General features: G+C 40.8%; 1 protein-coding gene across 4 annotated transcripts in view; it reads left to right on the plus strand.

Moving 5' to 3' along the window:
* VWA3B (von Willebrand factor A domain containing 3B) overlaps positions 1-18,975 on the plus strand; it is a 225,651-nt gene that overhangs the window by 132,835 nt on the left and 73,841 nt on the right. For all 4 annotated transcript variants that reach the window (XR_008677081.2, XM_031008311.3, XM_055378491.2 and 1 more), the window contains exons 14-17: positions 1,455-1,637; positions 11,637-11,767; positions 13,485-13,642; positions 18,079-18,198. Coding sequence is in view for 3 of the 4 variants with exons in the window: in XM_031008311.3 (XP_030864171.3) it covers positions 1,455-1,637; positions 11,637-11,767; positions 13,485-13,642; positions 18,079-18,198 (592 nt within the window). In the remaining variant the exon portion in view is untranslated. The remainder of the gene's footprint in view (positions 1-1,454; positions 1,638-11,636; positions 11,768-13,484; positions 13,643-18,078; positions 18,199-18,975) is intronic.

Genomic DNA, 18,975 nt, shown 5'->3' on the forward strand with positions numbered 1-18,975 from the left:
ATCCTAAATAAAACTAATGGCTAAAGCCTTAGCATAGGGTATGTGAGGGCAGGAGGTTGGGGAAGGTGCAGGGTGATCAACCTGCACATGCACAAACAGACCTCCTTCCGGCAGGGAGGAGATGGAATCTCGGCCTTTCTTGCCACTCCAGCTGATGTGTGTGGAGGAAGGCTGCCCAGCTGATGTGTGTGGAGGAAGGCTGCACAGCTGATGTGTGTGGAGCCCTGGCTGCACAGCTGTTTAGACTCGGAGCAGAGGGAATGGGGAAAGTGGCTCAGGTGTGCTGCTTGGCCTTATCCTAGGCTGACAGCAGCTCCTGGCAAATAAAATGTACTCAACAAATATTTGTGGAATGCCTTCTAGGGAACATCATCTCATTTACTCCTCACAGCAGCCGTTTAAGTAGGGAGTATCAGTTCTGAGCCACAGATGAGGAAACTCACATTAGACAGGACATGCCCTAGGCCATTCAGATGGGCAGTGCTGGATGAGCTTCAAGCCCAAGTCTCTAGCTCTGGAGCTGTTTCCTTCATTCCATACAGCTGAAGACAGCATGAGTGGGAGAGACTGTCATGTGTATCATTGTAAGCCCCACACCTGCACCCAGTCTCAGGTGGTCCCTTCATGCTAAACTGGCATGATGTTCCAGTGCCCCAGGATGGTGCTGGGGAGCTGGGCAGAGGGTGGGGGTTCCCCTCAATGGCAGAGGGAGCTCCATCCCTGCAATGGGAAACAGCCATTCCTGTCCTCCTGCCCCCTCCCTGCTGAGGAGTCCTTTTGCTGGTTTGTATCCTCAGAGCTTTGAAGAGCACAATCAGAAAGTTGAAGCAAACCTCTCACCACCGCAGACTGACTAACCGTGCCCCTTTCTGTCACTCATTCCAGCAGCTTCTCTGGGCTGTGGAGTGTGGGCTCACTCCCTGTCTAGCTCCTGTGTACAGTGAAGAAGCCTCTCTCAGCTCTGGGGCTCCTTAATCCATTTCTCACAGAGCCTGCCTGCTTTCTTCAGTTTCTAAGATGAATGCCCAGCACATGGGAGGACCTTTAATAAACATCTCTTCCTTCACTCTCTGTGGGAAGCAGTTGACCATAGCATGCTGGAAGCTGGAAATTGCTCTTTTGTAGCCCAGCACTTTAAATACATGGACTCTAAGTTCAGGCACACCTAAAGTTGAGTGACTTGGTTGGCCAAATCTTTCTCCTAGCTTCTTTGTCCCACCCAACTGAGAGACCTCAGAGCCAAGGCCCATGTCTTGTGGATCATTGTACTCTCACCATCTGGCAGTCTTTTCTTTATTTACTGAATTGAATTGACATGTTTTTAAGAAGCCACTCACCACTGTATACAGAATTACTATTTGAGTATCTGTAGTAAATACTAAGGATTTTCATATTCTTTTCTTTCTCTTCTCTTTCCATCTCCCTTCCCCCCTCCCCAAAACTTATCATTTCAGCCACCTGAAACGGTTATAGACCAGGTCAAACTTTTTCAGGAAATTCCTATTTATACCATCTCCTTCAATTACAATGATGAGATTGCAAACAGGTTTTTGAAAGAGGTTGCTGCTTTGACTGGAGGAGAGTTCCATTTTTATAATTTTGGTTGCAAGGATCCCACTCCTCCAGAGGCTGTTCAGGTAAGAGCTTGGTGGGCTAAGAAGGGAGTGTTCATTTATTTGAGCATTACAGGCTGGCGGTCCCTGGGTAATACCTTCGTTGAGAAAATAGCAACCATAGAGATAACTAAGTCAAAAAAATGAGTCGCTTAACAATAAGTGTACCAGTGTTTCTCAGAATGTAGCCCAAGGACCACCTGAGCTAGGGCACCTGAGCAGATTCCTGCATCCCATTTCAGAGATGCTAAAGCAGGTTGTAGGCATAGAGGCCCAGGAATTATAAATTAATGTATATATTTTGTTTTTCTTCTAAACTTTTTATTACAGAAAGTTTCAAATATTACACAAAAATAGAAGCATATATAGACCTTCATGTACCTATAATTTAAATTCAACAATTATCAATATTTTGCCAAACTTTAGGAATCTGTATTTTTAACAGGGATACCCAGGGAGCTATATGTGAAGTTTGTTAATCACTGCTATACACAGATATTTGTAGAAAATGAAACAATGTCAGATGTAGGTGGTTAGTTGCTTGCTGACCTCTCAGACTATATAACCATTTGACCACCTGATAAAGCAATTTATTCTAATAGGCTAATGGGAGAAAGCAAATAAAATTCTGTTCTCTCATCCTCCAGACTTGGCCTGTGCATATGCATTTCAAGGATGCCCTTCTAGGGTGTGTGTTTTTTGTTTTATGTTCTGAGGAGTGACTTTAAATCCAGATTCAGTGGGTAGCAGGACAAGTCAGAATACTGATCAGTGCTTCATGTGAGTGAACTACCTGAGACTAGGGAATGAATCATCCAAAAAGCATTGGAGGGACCAGTGCTTTAAGCTCACAGAGGGCTGAGAAGAGTGCTCCCATTAGCGAGGATTGGAAACTTCATAATCCTTTGGGCATTGGGTAAAGTACACAGGAGGGTCTTGCCTCAGTAGTGGGAGCAACCAAACACTCTGCTTCCACCTAGCAAATCTTAAATGCAAGGCCTGAAAGGATCAAACTGTTTCCAACTAACTTAACTGCATCCCAGAACAAACCCCAAGAATAATTACAAGAAAACAAAAATATTCACCACTTAACAAAGTAAACTCAGCAATGCCTAGCACACAACCGAATATTACTAGGCATGCGAAAAAGCAGGAAAATACAGACCCATAATGAGGAGGAAAAACAAACTGAAGACTTAAAATGTACCCAGAACTCAATGTTACTATTAGAGCATTAAAACAGTTCTTGTAACTGTGGGGGAGACATGAAAGGTACAAGTAAGACACAAATTAAACTAGCAATGAAAAATACATGGAATGGGATGAACAGCAGATCAGACATTGCATAACACAAGACTAGTGAATTGGAAGGCAGCAATAGAAACTATCCAAAATGTAACACAGAAGAAAGAGAATTCAAATTAAAAAAACAAAAACAAAAACAAAGAAACAAACCAAAACGAAAAACAGAGCATCAATGAGTCGTGGAAAAATCCGATCAGTCTAATAAACACATAACTGAAGCAACAGTGGCCAAAAATTTTCCAAATTGGATTACGGCTGTAAACACACAGATCCAAAAGAACCTCAATGAGTCCCAAGCACGAGAAACATGAAGAAAACCAGACCAAGGCAGAATCAAACTTTCCAGAAGCAATGACAAAGAGAACATCTTAAAATAATAGAAAGAAGACACATTGTGCACAGAGGAACAGTAGTAAAGATGACAGCAGATGTCTTATCAGAAATAATGCAAGTGAGGAGACAGTGGAGAAACATGTTTAAAATCCTGAGAGACTGTCCACATAGAGTCTATGCAGACTGAAAATATCTTTCAAAGCGGAAGATAAAATAGACTTTTTAAGATATATAAAAACAGGTGCAGTGGCTCACACCTGTAATCCTAGCACTTTGGGAGGTTGAGGTGGGCAGATTGCTTGAGCTCAGGAATTCAAGACCAGCCTGAGCGACACGGCAAGACCCCACCTCTACAAAAAATATAAAAAGTAGCTGGGCATGGTGGTTTGCACCTGTAGTTCTAGCTACTTTGGGGGGCTAAAGCGGGAGGATCACTTGAACCCGGGAGGCAGAGGCTGCAGTGAGCCGAGATCGCACCACTGTACTCCAGCCTAGGCGACAGAGTGAGAACCTGTCTCATAAAAAAAAAAAAAAAAAGATACGAAGAAACTAAAAGAATTCATCACCAACAAGCCTGCGGTACCAGAAACATTAAAGGGGAGTACTTTAGACAGAAGGAAAACCTTACCAGATAGAAATATGAGTCTATGCTAAGGAATAAAAAGCATTGGTAAAGATGATGCTAACTACATAGGTAAATATGTAAAAAAAATTCTTATTGCACAATTATAAGAAAAAGTGCAGGATAGACTTCCAGTTCCAGCAAAGATAGAGTAGTGCCATCCCTTGTAGGTCCACCATCTCAAAACCAGAAAGCCCTGGTTATAACTCCAAAAGAGGACAAAGGACTCATTGTCCCATCATTCTTCAACCATTGTGGAAGACAGTGTGGCGATTCCTCAAGAATCTAGAACCAGAAATACCATTTGACCCAGCAATCCCATTACTCGGTATATACCCAAAGGAATTTAAATCATTCTACTATAAAGGCACATGCACACATATGTTTATTGCAGCACTATTCACAATAGCAAAGACATGGAACCAACCCAAATGCCCATCAATGATAGACTGGATAAAGAAAATGTGGTACATATACACCATGGAATACTATGCAGCCATAAAAAGGAATGAGATCGTGTCCTTTTCAGGGACATGGATGAACCTGGAAGCCATCATCCTCAGCAAACTAATACAGGAACAGAAAACCACACACCGCATGTTCTCACTTATAAGTGGGAGCCGAACAATGAGAACACATGGACACAGGGAGGGGAACATCACACACCTGGGGCCTGTCGGGGGTGGGGCAGAGGGAGGGAGAGCATCAGGACAAATAGCTAATGCATGTGGGGCTTAATACCTAGGTGACAGGTTGATAGGTGCTGCAAACCACTGTGGCATATGTTTACCTATGTAACAAACCTGCGTGTTCTGCACATATATCCTGGAACTTAAAGTAAAAAAAAAAAAAAATGACACTCATTGTCGTGTCATTCTCCAAGTTCTGAGGTCCCTTGGCAATGAGTCCTTGGGACTTTATTTCTATTCGTATATCCCAGACAGGGCACTGCAGAAGCCTCTCCAACCTGTGATCTCCAACAAGCACTGACAAAAAAAGCTCCACGAAAAGCCTGTTCCCCACCACCCCTGCCCCAGCCAAATGACTGGGAAGAGCACGGCTTAATAACAGAAAACCTTTTTGGCAATATCTGTCCTGCTCCAGTCATATACCATGGAAAAACTGCATCCCCTCCCCTGGGATTTCAGTGGTGCCAAACAGGGAGTTAATCTTTCACCCACTCTCTTGCTTCATGGAAGCAAGTGACTGTGCTCTGATCCCCCTGCCGAGTGGAATAGTAGAGCTGACCAGGGAGCTAAACTTCCATCCCTACGTGGTGGAAGCAGGCAGCAATGCTCTGATTTATTTCCCTGCTGAGGCTGTGTCAGTGAGGCTTAGTGGAAAGCTCATTCTCCTTCTGGAAGCAGGTGGTGCTTACATTCTCCTACTAGAGTAGTATCAGAGGGACTGAGTGGGAAGCTGATCTCTCATCCCTGAGTGGGCAGGAGCAGCAGTGCTCTGAGTCCCTCACCAGGGTAGCGTCCATGGTGCCCAGTGTCAAGCCAACCCTCCACTCCTCGCAGGCAGCACCACAACCTAACCAGGCAGTGTGAGGCCAGTCTAGTCACTGTTGTGCTTCACCAGAGTCCTCATGTCAGCAGGACTCAGCACGAAGCTGAGCCTCTACAAAGACCCATTATCAATGAACGTGAAAAAGGAAGCAAGCTGGGGAAAGGCCACGCTCTGCTTTCCCCCATCCGTGGTGTTAGTAATGGGAAGCCTCACCTCCACACTCACACAACAGCATGAGACCAAAGGAGAAAGTGTGAAACAGGACTAGCCCCCACGGTCGTCCTCCCCATAATGTCAGCAGGGCCCAGTGGAGGACTGAGGCTCCGCTTCCGTTCAGCATCAACGAGACTGAAGGAGGTAGTGCTAGGTGGGCTACTCATACCCTATCAACTTCCTACCCTTAAGAGAAAACTGTCCCACAAAAGAAAACTGTCCCACAGAAAGACAGTTGAACTCTTAATCCCGCCACTCTGACAGCTCACCTTGACAAAAATAGCTGGGAAAGCTCACCAGATACATAGTTATGCCCAGGTGAAAGTGAAATTGATCTGTAACAGTCCCCACACATATAAGAAGTACACCAGAGGAGGATGTTTACTTGGATAGGTGGGCAGAGCTTGCTAAAGGGACACAGCTGCCAGTGGCCCATCTGGGAAGCCTCGTTGTCTCTGCAGGCCTGAGACTCTCCTCTCCTGCAGAGACACATCAGAGTGCGTGGGAAGAACAGGCAGGAGAGGCCCAGCTAGAACTAGTGGCCCCTTGCAGAAGATTCTTTGTCCCTGTGGGCCAAGGGCTCTCCTACCCTACCCAGTGAGTGACACAGGAACACCTGGAGAACAGCAGGGGAGGCACCAAGAGACACCTGGAAGCCTGACGGAGGGAAACGCCTCCTGTCTCTTCAGGCAGCACCAGCAAGGACCAGTGGGGTCCAGAATGGCACCAGATTAGCAAAGAAGACCAAGATAATACCAAAAGCTTCTGAACATCAAACTGCCATTGGAGCAAAGACCCACAGAAGTAGGACAAATCTCACATGCTAAATTTAAGCAGGGCAACTACCAAGTAAAATAAAAGATTTTAAATAGGACCCAGAATCTTCTCACACAATAGGAAATACCTAGGATCCAGTAAAAAAAGTGCCCATCACACAAAGAGCCAAAAAAGCCCCAATTTGAATGAGAAATGACAAACAAATAATGCCAACACTGAGATGAATCATATGTTGGAATGACCTGCAAGGATTTTAAAGAAGCTGTCATAAAAATGCTTCAACAATCAATTACAAATCCTCTTGAAACAAATGAACAAATAGGCAATCTCAGAATATAAGTAGGAATTATAAAAAAAATTCCAAGTGGAACTTTGAGAGCTGAAAAATACAAGAACAGAAATTTTTAAAACCTCAGTAGATAGGTTCAATAGTGAAGTGGAGATGACAGGATAATGTCAGTGAACTTGAGGTCAGAACAACAAAATTCAGTCACTCTAAACAACAGAGAGAAAATAGACCAAAAAAAAAAAAAAAGTAAATAGAGCCACAAGGACCTGTGAGACAATGACAAAATATCCAGCATTAGTATCATTGGAGTCCACCAAAGAGACAAGAAGGAAAAATGGGACTGAAAAAAAAAGTGACAAAATAATAGCTGAAAACTTCCCAAAGTTGGTGAAATATACAAATATACAGATTCAAGAATCTGAGTAAACTCCAAACAGGATAAGCCCAAAGAAATCCAGGCCAAGACATGTCATAGTTAAACGTTTGAGAATTAAAGACAAAGAAAAAAATGAGAAAAATGACACCAATTCAATTGCAGATTTGACAGCAGACTTTCTGTTCAAGACCAAAGAAGCCAGGGGGAAAATGGCATGATATTTTTCAAGTATGAAAGGAAAGAACCATTAACCATGAATTTTATTATTTTACTTTTATTTTATTTTATTTTATTTTTAGAGACAAGGGTTTTACTCCATCACCCAGACTAGAGTGCAGTGACACAATCTTGGCTCACTGAAGCCTTAAACTGTTGGGCTCCTGTGATTCTCCTGCCTCAGCCTTCCAAGTAGCTAGGACTACAGGCGTGTGCCACCATGCATGGCTAATTTTTTTATTTGTAGAGATAGGGTCACACTATGTCGCCCAGGCTGGTCTTGAATGTAGCCCTTTGTATTGCTTTTGTAATGAATCTTGTCAGTATGACAGCATATATATGTGACTTATAACAGTCCCAGCATCAACATTTTACTCCTTCAATGAAAATATGTAAACATCACTTCCATTCAGGTCCCTTTACCTTCTCCAGCTTTAAATATTATTGTCTTCAGTGTTAGGTGATGTTACAACTTTTGTTTCAATAACTAAAAATATGATTTGTAAATCTCATGAAGAAAAGGATAGATCTATTATATCTCCCCATATTTCTGCTCTTTCTTCTTTTCTTTCTGGTGCTCCAATTATTTCTTTTATAATTTATTTCTGATGCTCCAATTATTTCTTTTATAATCTCTTCTTTTCTTTCTGATGCTCCAATTATTTCTTTTATAATTTCCTTTCGCTTGAAAACCCTCCTGTAAACAATCAATAAAAATAAGTTTTCTAACAATAAGTTCTTTTAGTTTTTATTGTAAGAAAAAAAAAGTTTAAATAACCTGAAGGAAGGCAAGGAAAGACAAACAGAGGAATGAGAAAACAAACCATAAAATACTGGAAGTAAGTGCTAACATGTCAATAATACTTTTAAAATTAATGGTCTAATCACACCAATCAAAAGACAGATACTGGCAGTGTGAATTAAAAAAAAAAAAGAACACAACCAAACTATGTGCTGCTTTTGAGAATCTCACTTTAATTCTACATAGGTAGGTTCAACTAAAAGGATTTTTTGAAATACATCATGCAAAAATCTTCAACAAAATATTAGTAAAATGAATCCAGCAATGTATTAAAAATTATACACTATGATCAAGGGGGACTTACTCCATATATACAAGAATATTTGTTCTTTTTTTTTTACCCAGGCTGGAGCGCAGTGGTGCAATCTTGGCTCACTGCAATCTCCACCTCCATGGTTCAAGCAATTCTTCTGCCTCAGCCTCCCAAGTAGCTGGGATTATGTAGGCACTGGCCACCATGCCCAGCTAATTTGTATTTTTAATAGAGACGGGGTTTCCCCATGTTGGCCAGGCTGATCTCGAACTCCTGACCTCATGTGATCCACCTGCCTTGGCTTCCCAATGTGCTGGGGTTACAGGCATGAGCCGCCCCACCTGGCTATTTGTTTTTGTATATTGGAAATATTTGTTCATTTGTTTCAAGAAATTTGTAATTGATTGTTTCAACATTAGAAAATCTATTAGTATAATCCAGCATATCAACAGGCTAAAGAAGAAAAATCATATGGTTTTATCAATTGATGCAGAAAAAAGCCTTGACCAAATTCCACACCATTCATAATAAAAACTCTCAGCAAAATAGAAATAGAAGAGAACTTCCTCAACTTAATAAGAACATCAATACCTACAGCTGAAGTCATACTTAGTAGTGAAAGGCTGAATGATTTCCTCTTAAGATTAGAAGAGTCAAAGACATCTATTCTCACCGCTGTGATTCAACATACTACTGGAAGTTCTAACCATGGCAACAAGGCAAGAAAAGAAATAAAAGGCATACAGATTGGGAAGGAAGAAATAAAACTTTTTATGTGTAGGTAATGTATTATCTACATAGAAAACCCCAGGAGATCTACAAAAAAAAACAAAAACAAAAACTGGAACTTTTACGAGATTTCAACAAAGTCACAAAATTAATACACACACTTCAATCATATTTTGATAAAGTAACAGTGAGCATGTGGAAGTGAAAATTAAATACCCAATACCACTTACAGTTGAGTTTCAAATAAGATGAAATATTTATGCACCTAAAAAAGTATGTACAGAAGTTTTATGTTGAAAATTACAAAATGCTGAAGACATCAAAGAAGATCTAAATAAATGGAAAGACATGTCCTGTTCATGGATTGAACTACTTAACATATTAGAGACGTCAGTTCTCCCCAGCTTGATCTATAGGTTTATCAAAATTTCTATAAAAACCCCAGAAAAGTTTTTTACAGACATAGTTAAGCCTATCTGAAATTTATATGACAAGTCACAGGCTCTAAAAAAGTTTAAACAGTCTTGAAAAAGAAAAATAAAGTGGGAAGAATCATTATACCTAGTTTTAAGGCTTAATATGTAGCTGCATTCATCAAGATGTATTTGCTCTGGTGGAGAAACAGACACGTAGACCAATGGAACAGTTATAGAAATACACCCACACAACATGCTCGACTGATTTTTGACAAAGATGCAAAAGCAATCCAGTGGAGGAAGGATAGCCGTCTCAATAAATGGTTGGAGCAATTGGATATCAAAAGGCAAAATAATAAACCCCAACCTAAACCTCATACCTCATGGACATCTTAACTCAAAATGGAGTGTGGACTTAAATCTAAAACATAAAACTGTAAAACTTCTAGAAAGAAATGTGGGAAAAATTATGGGGATGTTGGGCTACCAAAGGATTTTTAGTCTTGATTCCAAAAGCATTATCCATAAAAGGAAGGATTAATAGATTGGACCTCATCAAAATTAAAAGCTTTCACTCTGTGGGAGACCCTGTTAAGAACATAAAAAGATGAGCTGCAGACTTAGAGAAAGTATCTGCAAATGACATGTCAGACAAAGGTCTTAGTATCTAGAATATATGAAGAACTCTTAAAACTCAACAGTAGAAAACAAACCATCTAATCAGAAAATAGGCAAAATGTATGCACAGACATTTCACTGAAGAGAATCTACAGATGGCAAAGAAGCACATGAAAAGAGGGTCAACATCGTAAAATTCAACATCCCTTCAGGTTAAAAACTCTCCGTAAACTAGGTACTGATGGAACATATCTTAAAATAATAAGAGCCATTTATGACAAACCCATAGCCAATATCATACTGAATGGGCAAAAGCCAGAAGCATTCCCTTTGAAAACCGGCACAAGACAAGGATGCCCTCTCTCACCACTCCAATTCAACATAGTATTGGATTTCTGGCCAGGGCAATCAGGCAAGAGAAAGAAATAAAGGGTGTTCAAATAGGAAGAGAAGAAGTGAAATTGTCTCTGTTTGCAGATGACATCATTGTATATTTAGAAAACCCCATCGTCTCAGCCCAAAAACTCCTTCAGCTGATAACCAACTTTAGCAAAGTCTCAGAATACAAATTCAATGTGCAAAAATCACAAGCATTCCTATACTCCAACAACAGACAAGCAGAGAGCCAAATCATGAATGAACTCCCATTCACAATTGCTATAAAGAGAATAAAATGCCTAGGAATACAGCTTACAAGGGACGTGAAGGACCTTAACATCACAAACCACATGGTCCAATCATTCTACTCCTAGATATTTATTCAGGAGGAATGAAAGCCGACGTCCATTCAAAGACTTGTATGCAAATGTGTGTAGCTTTATTTGTAACAGCCCAAACCTGAAAACAACATCAACAGATGAATGGATAAATAAATTGTGGTATTTAATAAATAGTATACAATAGAATACAGCTCAGCAATAAGAAATGAATGAAATATTGATTCATGCTACAACATGGGTGAATCTTAAAATAATTATATAAGTGAAGAAAGTCAGGAAAAAAGAGTAATTTCTGTATGATTCCATTTGTATAAAATTCTAGAAAACTGAAACTAATGTGTAGTGACAGAAAGCCAATGAGTAGTTCCTGGAGAATTGAGGGAGAGGGCTTGTAGGAGGGTGTGCAGATTTACAATGGGGCACAAGGGAATTTGGAGGGTGACGAATATGTTCATTATTTTTTGACTGTAAGAATGATTTTGCAGGTGGGAATGTCAAACTTTTCAAATGGTACATTTTACAGATGTTCAACTTGTTGTATGTGAATTACACATCAATAAAGCTGGCTAAAAACGGGATAATATAAGAACAACATAAAATTCTTTAGATTCTTCTTTTCCTGATACAGTTGGCTTTCTGTTAGAAATGTTTGACATTTTCTGGCCGTGTGCTGTAGTCCCAGGTACTTGGGAGGCCAAGATGAGAGGATCACTTGAGCCCAGGAGCTCAAGACCAGCGTGGGCAACATAGTGAGCCTCTTGTCTCTAAAAAGAAAAGAAACATGTTTGGAATTTGAGCTGTTTTTATCTAGTCTTATAGCATATTCACTTCTCATTTTGGCAGAATGAAGATCTGACTCTTTTAGTTAAGGAAATGGAACAGGGTCACAGTGATCTGGAGAAGATGCAAGACCTTTATTCTGAGTCCTTGATCATGGACTGGTGGTACAATGCAGAAAAGGATGGAGACAGCAAGTGAGCACCTCTGCCCGCCTGTCTCCCTGCGCTGAGGCCTCTTGAGAGCGGGGCTTGCCCCCTGGGCCCTTGTCCTTTCTGAAATGCTCTGTGAAATTTCTTTTAGTGAAAAGAATCACATAGTGTGATTAAGTTAGGATTTTTTTAAGCAAAGAGAATTAACAATTTAATAACAATTTAATTTAATTGTGGGCTTGAGGAGGCCACATATTCCCCTTTATGTTCTCCACGCTGTGTGGACGGGCCCCCAGACCCAAGCAGTGAGAGGGCAGAGAGGAGCGCTGTGTGGGGAAGGAGCTCTGACTCAGGGATCAGGAGGCCGAGGCCTGGACTTCCCTCTGTGTGACTGTGGCAAGGCCCGAACTTCTCTCCACGCCTCTCCGTTGCGTGGGTCTCTGTTTCCTCATCTTTAAAATGGTGGCCGTGGTGGTGGGTTTCGGACAGATGACCTCTCATGTCTGCCCCCATCCTATATTCTTATATGTTTCTAATTCGTGGTTTTTAAACAAAATCAAAACCACCGCCGAACACTCAGGAAATTGGTCAAATCTTATTAAAATGATTTAATATTTTCCAGATATTCAAGTATCACAGCCTACCCTGCCAGGAGATGTCTTTTTTATTTCAAAGAATGATAGAAAATTGGGGGAAAAAAAGAAAATACATTTATTAATCAGAATTTATTGTTCAACAAAATGCACTGTCTTCCTGTTAGCAAACTAAGCATTTGTATGGGCTTAAGGTAGGGCATGACTGTGGAATCAGTAAAAAGAGGTAAATGTTATAATGGTCATCTTACAATAAGATTTTATGGCATTATTTTTTAAGTATTTGGGAAAGCACAGATACAGCTTCTAAATTTCAAAAATTTGAACAAATAAACTAAGAATCAAGTAAATGAGAAGCCATTTATTGAGTACAAACCATGCAATAAGAGAACCAGGGTGCACAGATGAATGTCAGTCTGGTTCCTTCTGCCGTGGGGGGCACAGTGCGGGCACAGACCCACAGAGGGCCATGGAACCCGGGGCAGGTGCTCCACGGAGGCGTCGAGGGGCAGTGGTGCAGGAGGGAGGGCACATGTCACAGTGTTGGAGCAGAAATTGCTCTGGAAGTTTTCCTTTGTATGGCTGCTGTCTTCAGCGCTTCAGAGAAGGTCATATCTGGGAAAACATGCAAGCGTTTCTGGGATCCCTCCAATCTCCAGAATGGTTCCCTGGGATCTGGTGCTGGCATGGGAGGTCCAAGGCAGGAGTTCCTTTCTCTAGCTTTTATAAGTGCTTGCTGGTAGACACTGGTTAGAGAATGGGTTTCTGCAGTGCTTACTTGTTTATAACCGGCTTTCACTCCTACGAATCCTCCCATCAGCCCCATGTAGTCACTATATAGGTGTGCAGGTGACGTTTCCTGCAGTTGATGGATGAGGAAAGTGAAGAAGTTTAGAGAGGATTGAGTGACTTGACTGAGGTCACAGAGCCAGGAGGGACCAGACCTGTGAAGTGAGCTGTATCTTCTGACTCCAAGGCTGGGCCCCTGTCCACTCTTCTGCATCAGTCAGGGATAAATGACTATTTTTATATTAACCCAGATGGGGGAAGGCTCACTTTTTTAAGTTTGCAGTGTTCAACATGAACGTATTGACTTAACTCTGCCTTCTTGATGGAAATTTTCTTTTCTCTCTCTTTTTTTGCTCAACTTTTTATCTAAATCAAAACAGGCATCAAAAGGAAATCTGTTCTATGATTTCAACCCCAGAAAAGTGTGCAAAGCCTCAATCTGATGTCGATTCAACACAAACTTCATCCCTGAATATGTTGAAGGGACCATGGGGCCTTTCAGATCAAAAGGTTCAGAAAAAGAAAGTCCTTCACGCAGGTATCAGTGAACAAAATGGCTTGACTCTTTGCTGGTTTCTCTTCAAGGCAAGAAGATAGAATAAAACTAAACCCACATAATATTTTTAAGAAGCACTAAACTTGTGGGTTTTTTAAATTAAAATTTTTATTAAAATAATTGTACATTCACATGATCTTCTGTATACCTACGCTTCATCCTGTTTCCCCAATGGTAACATCTTGCAAAATAATAGTCCAATATTGAAACCAGGATATTGATATTGATGCAATCCACAGGTCTTATTCAGATCGTCCAGTTCTACTTGTACCCGTGTGAGTGTGTGTGTGTATGTGTGTGTGTGTGTCTGACAGTGTGTGTTTAGGTCTACACGGTTTGATCACGTGTATAGGTTTGTGTTTCCACCACTACAGTCAAGATACAGAAGAGTCCCATCACCTCGGGAATCCTTCATGCTGCCCTTTTATAACCACACCCACCTCCCTTGCACACCCTTCCTACAGCTAAAATCAAACTAAAAGGTGAAAGACTGAATTATTTCCCCCTAAAATTGGGGGAAAGGATGCCTACTCTCACCACCCTTATTCAACATAGCACGGGAAGTTCTAGCCACTGCAACAAGGCAAGAAGAAAAAATAAAGCCAGAAAGATTGGAAAGGAAGAAATAAAACTGTCCCTATTTGCAGATATTGTATTGTCTATGTAGAAAACAGCAAGGGATGTACCAAAAATACAAGTCCTAGAGCTACTGAGTTCAGCAAGGTCTCTGGCTACGGGACACACAAAACCAATTGCATTTTGATATACTAACAGTGAACATACAGCAACCTGTATTAAAGTCATTCATAATTGCTCCAAATAAAATAAAATAATTAGGTGAACATGTAACAAAGTATGTGCAGAATCTGTTTGCTGAAAATTATAAAATTCTGCTGTAAGACACTAAAGAAGATCTAAATAAATTGAGACACCATGTTCATAGGTTGAATGAATTGGTGTGATAGATGACAATTCTCAGCTCATTTATCTATAGGTTTAATGAAATTCCTAATAGAATCCCAAAAATGTTTTTATAAACATATACAAGCATATTCTAAAATATATGCAGGAACATCACGTTCTACAATAGCTAAAATAATTTTGAAAAAGAGACTAAAGTTGGAGAAATCACTGTACTGGACATTAAGGCTTACCACATAACCACATTAATCAAGACGGTGTGGTATTAGCAGAGGGATAGGTGGAATAGGATCTAGATTTAATCCACACAAATATACCCAAATGATTTGACAAAGGTGCAAAATTAACTCAATGGAGGGAGTATAGCCTTTTCAACAAAGATGCTGAAGCAATATCTACAGTCAAAAAGGAAAAGAAACTTGACCTTAACCTCACATGCACCGTGGATTTAAATGTAAAACAGAAAACTATAACACTTCTAGAAAAAAATTAAAGAAAACCTCTATCCAGTTAAGGAAGTTCCACACATTTCTAGCTTTCTGAGAGTTTTTATCATGAATGGATGCTGGATTTTATCCAGTGCTTTTTCTGTGTCAACTGATACAGGATTTTTCTTCTTTAGTCTATTGAAATGGTGGATGACATCAATTGATTTTCAAATGTGGAAGCAGCCTTGTATATCTTGGAATATTTCCCACTTAGTCTCACTGTATAATTATTTTAATACATTGCTGAATTCCGTTTGCTAGTATTTTGTTGAGGATTTTGGTATCAAAGTTCATGAAAGCTATTGATCTATAGTTTTATTTATTTTTCTTTTTTAACACTGACTTCATCCAGCTTTGGTATCAAGCTAATAGTGTCCTCACCAAGTGGGTTGGAAAATTGTCCCTCCTCTTCTATTCCTGGGAGAAATTGATGTAATTCTTCTTTGAATGTTTGGTAGAGTTATCATGGAGCCATTTGGGCCTAGGGATTTCTTTTCCAGATTTTTCATGATGAATGCAGTTTCTGTAATGGTTTTAAGCATATTGTCCATTTCAGCTTGGTCGAGTTTTGGCACTTTGTGGTTTTTGAGTAATTGGTCTATTGTTTCTAATTTATCAAATTTATGAGGGCAAACTTGTTTATTACATCCCTTTGTTAGCTTTTTAATGGCTGCAAGATCTTTAGCAATGAACTCTCGATATTAGTGCTTTGATCTGTCTTCTCTCTTTTTGCCTTTTTTCTATCTAGCTAGAGGCTTTCTTGCTTTTCTTTCTATTTGTTCATTTGTTTCCAGAGAATGTATAATTAATTGTTGAAGCACTTTTATGGGTAGCCTCTTTAAAATCCTTGTCAGATAATTCCAGCTCCTGATTCTTCTTGGTGTTGGCATCATACATTTGCTTTTTCTGATTGAAGGTGTGATTATTTTTCTAGTTACTGATATGATGGGTGATTTTTGATAGTATCTTGGACATTTTGTCTATTATGTTAGGAACTCTGCATCTCATTTAAGTATTTTATTTTATGAAGTAGTCACCCTGCTTAAATTTAGCATGTGGGCCTTGACCTACTTTTGTGGGCTGTGGTTCTAATGGTGATTTAATTTTCACAGGCTCTGTGGTATTGTTAATATTTTGGTGCTTGTTTTTCTGGTGTTTCTGGGGCTCCTACTGATCCCTGCTGGTGCTACCTGAGGTGGCAGCAGGGATCCCCTCAGACCAGGATGTTAGATGTCTCCGAGGGAAGAGTTGCAGCAGTTTCCACCCAGTGTTGTCTCTGGGGTGTCCCCACATTGCTGGCAGGGAGGAGGGCCTTGAACCCACAGGGACCAAGAGGCGTCCCGGAACGGGCCGCTAACTGGAGATTGGCCCTCTTGCTCCTGCTATCTCTGTACAAGGGAGCAGCATCGTACATGGGAACAGTCTTCCCACACTGGCCACTTGTGTGGCTGCATCCCTTTTTCCCTTCCTGCCTGCCTGTTCCAGTGAACCTGAGTTTTGCCAGAGTTGCTACTTGTCTTAAACATTTTAATGGCCAATTGTCACTGCCACCATTTCACTTAGATTTGGGATGCTCGGTATTGGGAGACAATCATGTGCTGAGTTTCTATTTTGTTTCCATTGGTGATGTAGAGGAGTGGTGAAATGCCATGACTGATCCTACAGAGTCGGGGGAGGGGCTAAATGTTTGACTCCACTGCTAGATAAATGTTTCATTCCATATTTGTGGCCTTTGGGAATGGTATAGTTTTTATGTTTGGAGACTTGGGGAGCTAAATTTCATTTTCATTTGGCTCACGTAAATCTGATTGTTTTGCCCGGTAATGTTGGTCAAGGTGGGCTGCCAGTGTGGACACTGGCAGGAGCTCAGCTCTCTGATTTGGATTGCTTATCTCTTTTTCTCACAGACATAGCTTCTAAGAAAATTTAGCTTTCTTAGTTCCTGGGTACAGAGACAATCAAGGCAGGGCTTACCCTTTTGTTGCCTAGAAAAACAATGATTACCGTATAGCACACTCCTTCTCTATGCATGGAGACCACTGGTGTTACTTTTCTGTGTGAAAGCTACCCATTTGCAGATTACTAGCTAATCTTCACTCTAACTACCTAATTTCTTGTAGGAGAGGGTAAGTCCTCTCAGTGAAAACACAGACACATTTCATTCACGAATGCTGACATAAAGCCTTGGAACTAGGTACTTCTAAAGCCTCCAAATTATGAAGTACAGACTACATTACAATTAGTGTGGTTTATGTTATGAAATATAAAAAGTAATTAAGATGACTTGGCATAGGCTCATTGTCCCCTAAAGCACACAGATTCAAGGTCAATATTTGCTAAGTTGTCATTTGCCAGTAGAAGGGACACATCACAGGGTAGAAAATAACATAAACAAAGATCTGGACAGCAATTGTGGTGGGCAGAATTTCTAGAATGGCTTACCAAAGATGTCCTGCCCTGAAGCCTGCAATCTTTGAATATGATGACACGTCACTCTCATGACCAGGTTATGCTGACCTAGACAGGGTTATCTAGGTGGGTCTAGTGTAACTGTGGGAACCGTGAAAAGCAGGGGCTATTTCCAGCTGGTGGCAGAAGAGAAAGTCAGAGAGATTTGAACCACAAGAGGAATTCAATGTGCTATTACTGTCTTGAAGATGGAAGAGTGGTGTGAGAAGTAATACAGATGCCTTAAGCAGCTGAGAGAGGCCGCTGGGCTACAGTCAGCAAGGAAATGGGGCCTCAGTCCTACAATTGCAAGGAGCTGGGTTCTGCCAGCAGCCTGAATGAGTGTGGAAGCTGACTTCTCTCCAGGAGGGGTCCAGCTTAAATTCAGATAAAGGGAGCAGGGCATCCTGGCAGCATTCAGTTTGTGGCAGCACCATCCTCAGAGGGTTGGGAAACAAAGGTTGCATTCTTACTTTAAGGAGCTGATAAAATAGTTATATCTAATGAAGTATCTCCTTCCATCCCCAATTCCTTTAACTCTTCCCTCTGTGATACCAACAGAATCAACCAAAACCAGCCTGCTCAGAAGCCAGATGTCCTCCCTCAGGAGCTCAGCTTGCAGTGAAAGGAAGGATGGCCTCTCCAATGCCAGCAGCCGGAGGACTGCTCTAAGTGACAAAGGCAAGCCAGAAAGCGTCTCTGTGGCCAACCAGCCTCCCTTTCCACAGTGTATCTGTTCCAGAAAGAGCTGCGTGTAGATATGTTGGGGAAATCATATTTTAAATGGGCCCAGATTGCTTCCTATTCAAAGGAATCCCTTGTAAGTCAGGTCTGCCTGCTTTATGACCTGGATTTTCTGAGAGCTGGCCTTGTGCTTATGGTGCCTGGGTGTTTAATACACACGTGGCTCACATAACTATGGTCATGCTGCTGCCCCTCCATGGTTTGATTTTGAAACTGTCATATTTCATAGTTGATTTTTTTTCTTCCCTTTCTTCAATGGATGATGCTATCAGATGAGCCCCTCTCTTGTCCAAATTGTCAGCCTTTTGGGGACTGCGTATGAGGAAAATGTGATTTTTCCACTCAATTTTTATTACTATTGATAAAATTATTAATCTTAAAGTAATAAGTTTTGAAACGTTTGATGCCTGTAACATTTTTCTTTTATTTCAAATGGTTGATACATTTAAAATCCCAGTTAAACACACACATATACACACAATCCCCTAGGGAGTAGGAAGTGGCCGAGTGGCAAATGTACCCCTATGGCTACACAGTCATAGTTTAATTTAGAACTCTGTTTTCTTCAGTGCTGATCTGTCTGATATCTTTTCCTCACTTTTTTTTTTTTTTTTTTTGAGGTAGAGTCGATCACTTTGTTACCTAGGCTGGAGTGCAGTGGCGTGATCTCGGCTTACTGCAACCTCTGCCTTCCCGGTTCAAGTAATTCTCCTG

The sequence above is a fragment of the Gorilla gorilla genome, chromosome 12, assembly GCF_029281585.2.
Source record: "Gorilla gorilla gorilla isolate KB3781 chromosome 12, NHGRI_mGorGor1-v2.1_pri, whole genome shotgun sequence".
Classification (NCBI taxonomy): Eukaryota; Metazoa; Chordata; class Mammalia; order Primates; family Hominidae; genus Gorilla; species Gorilla gorilla.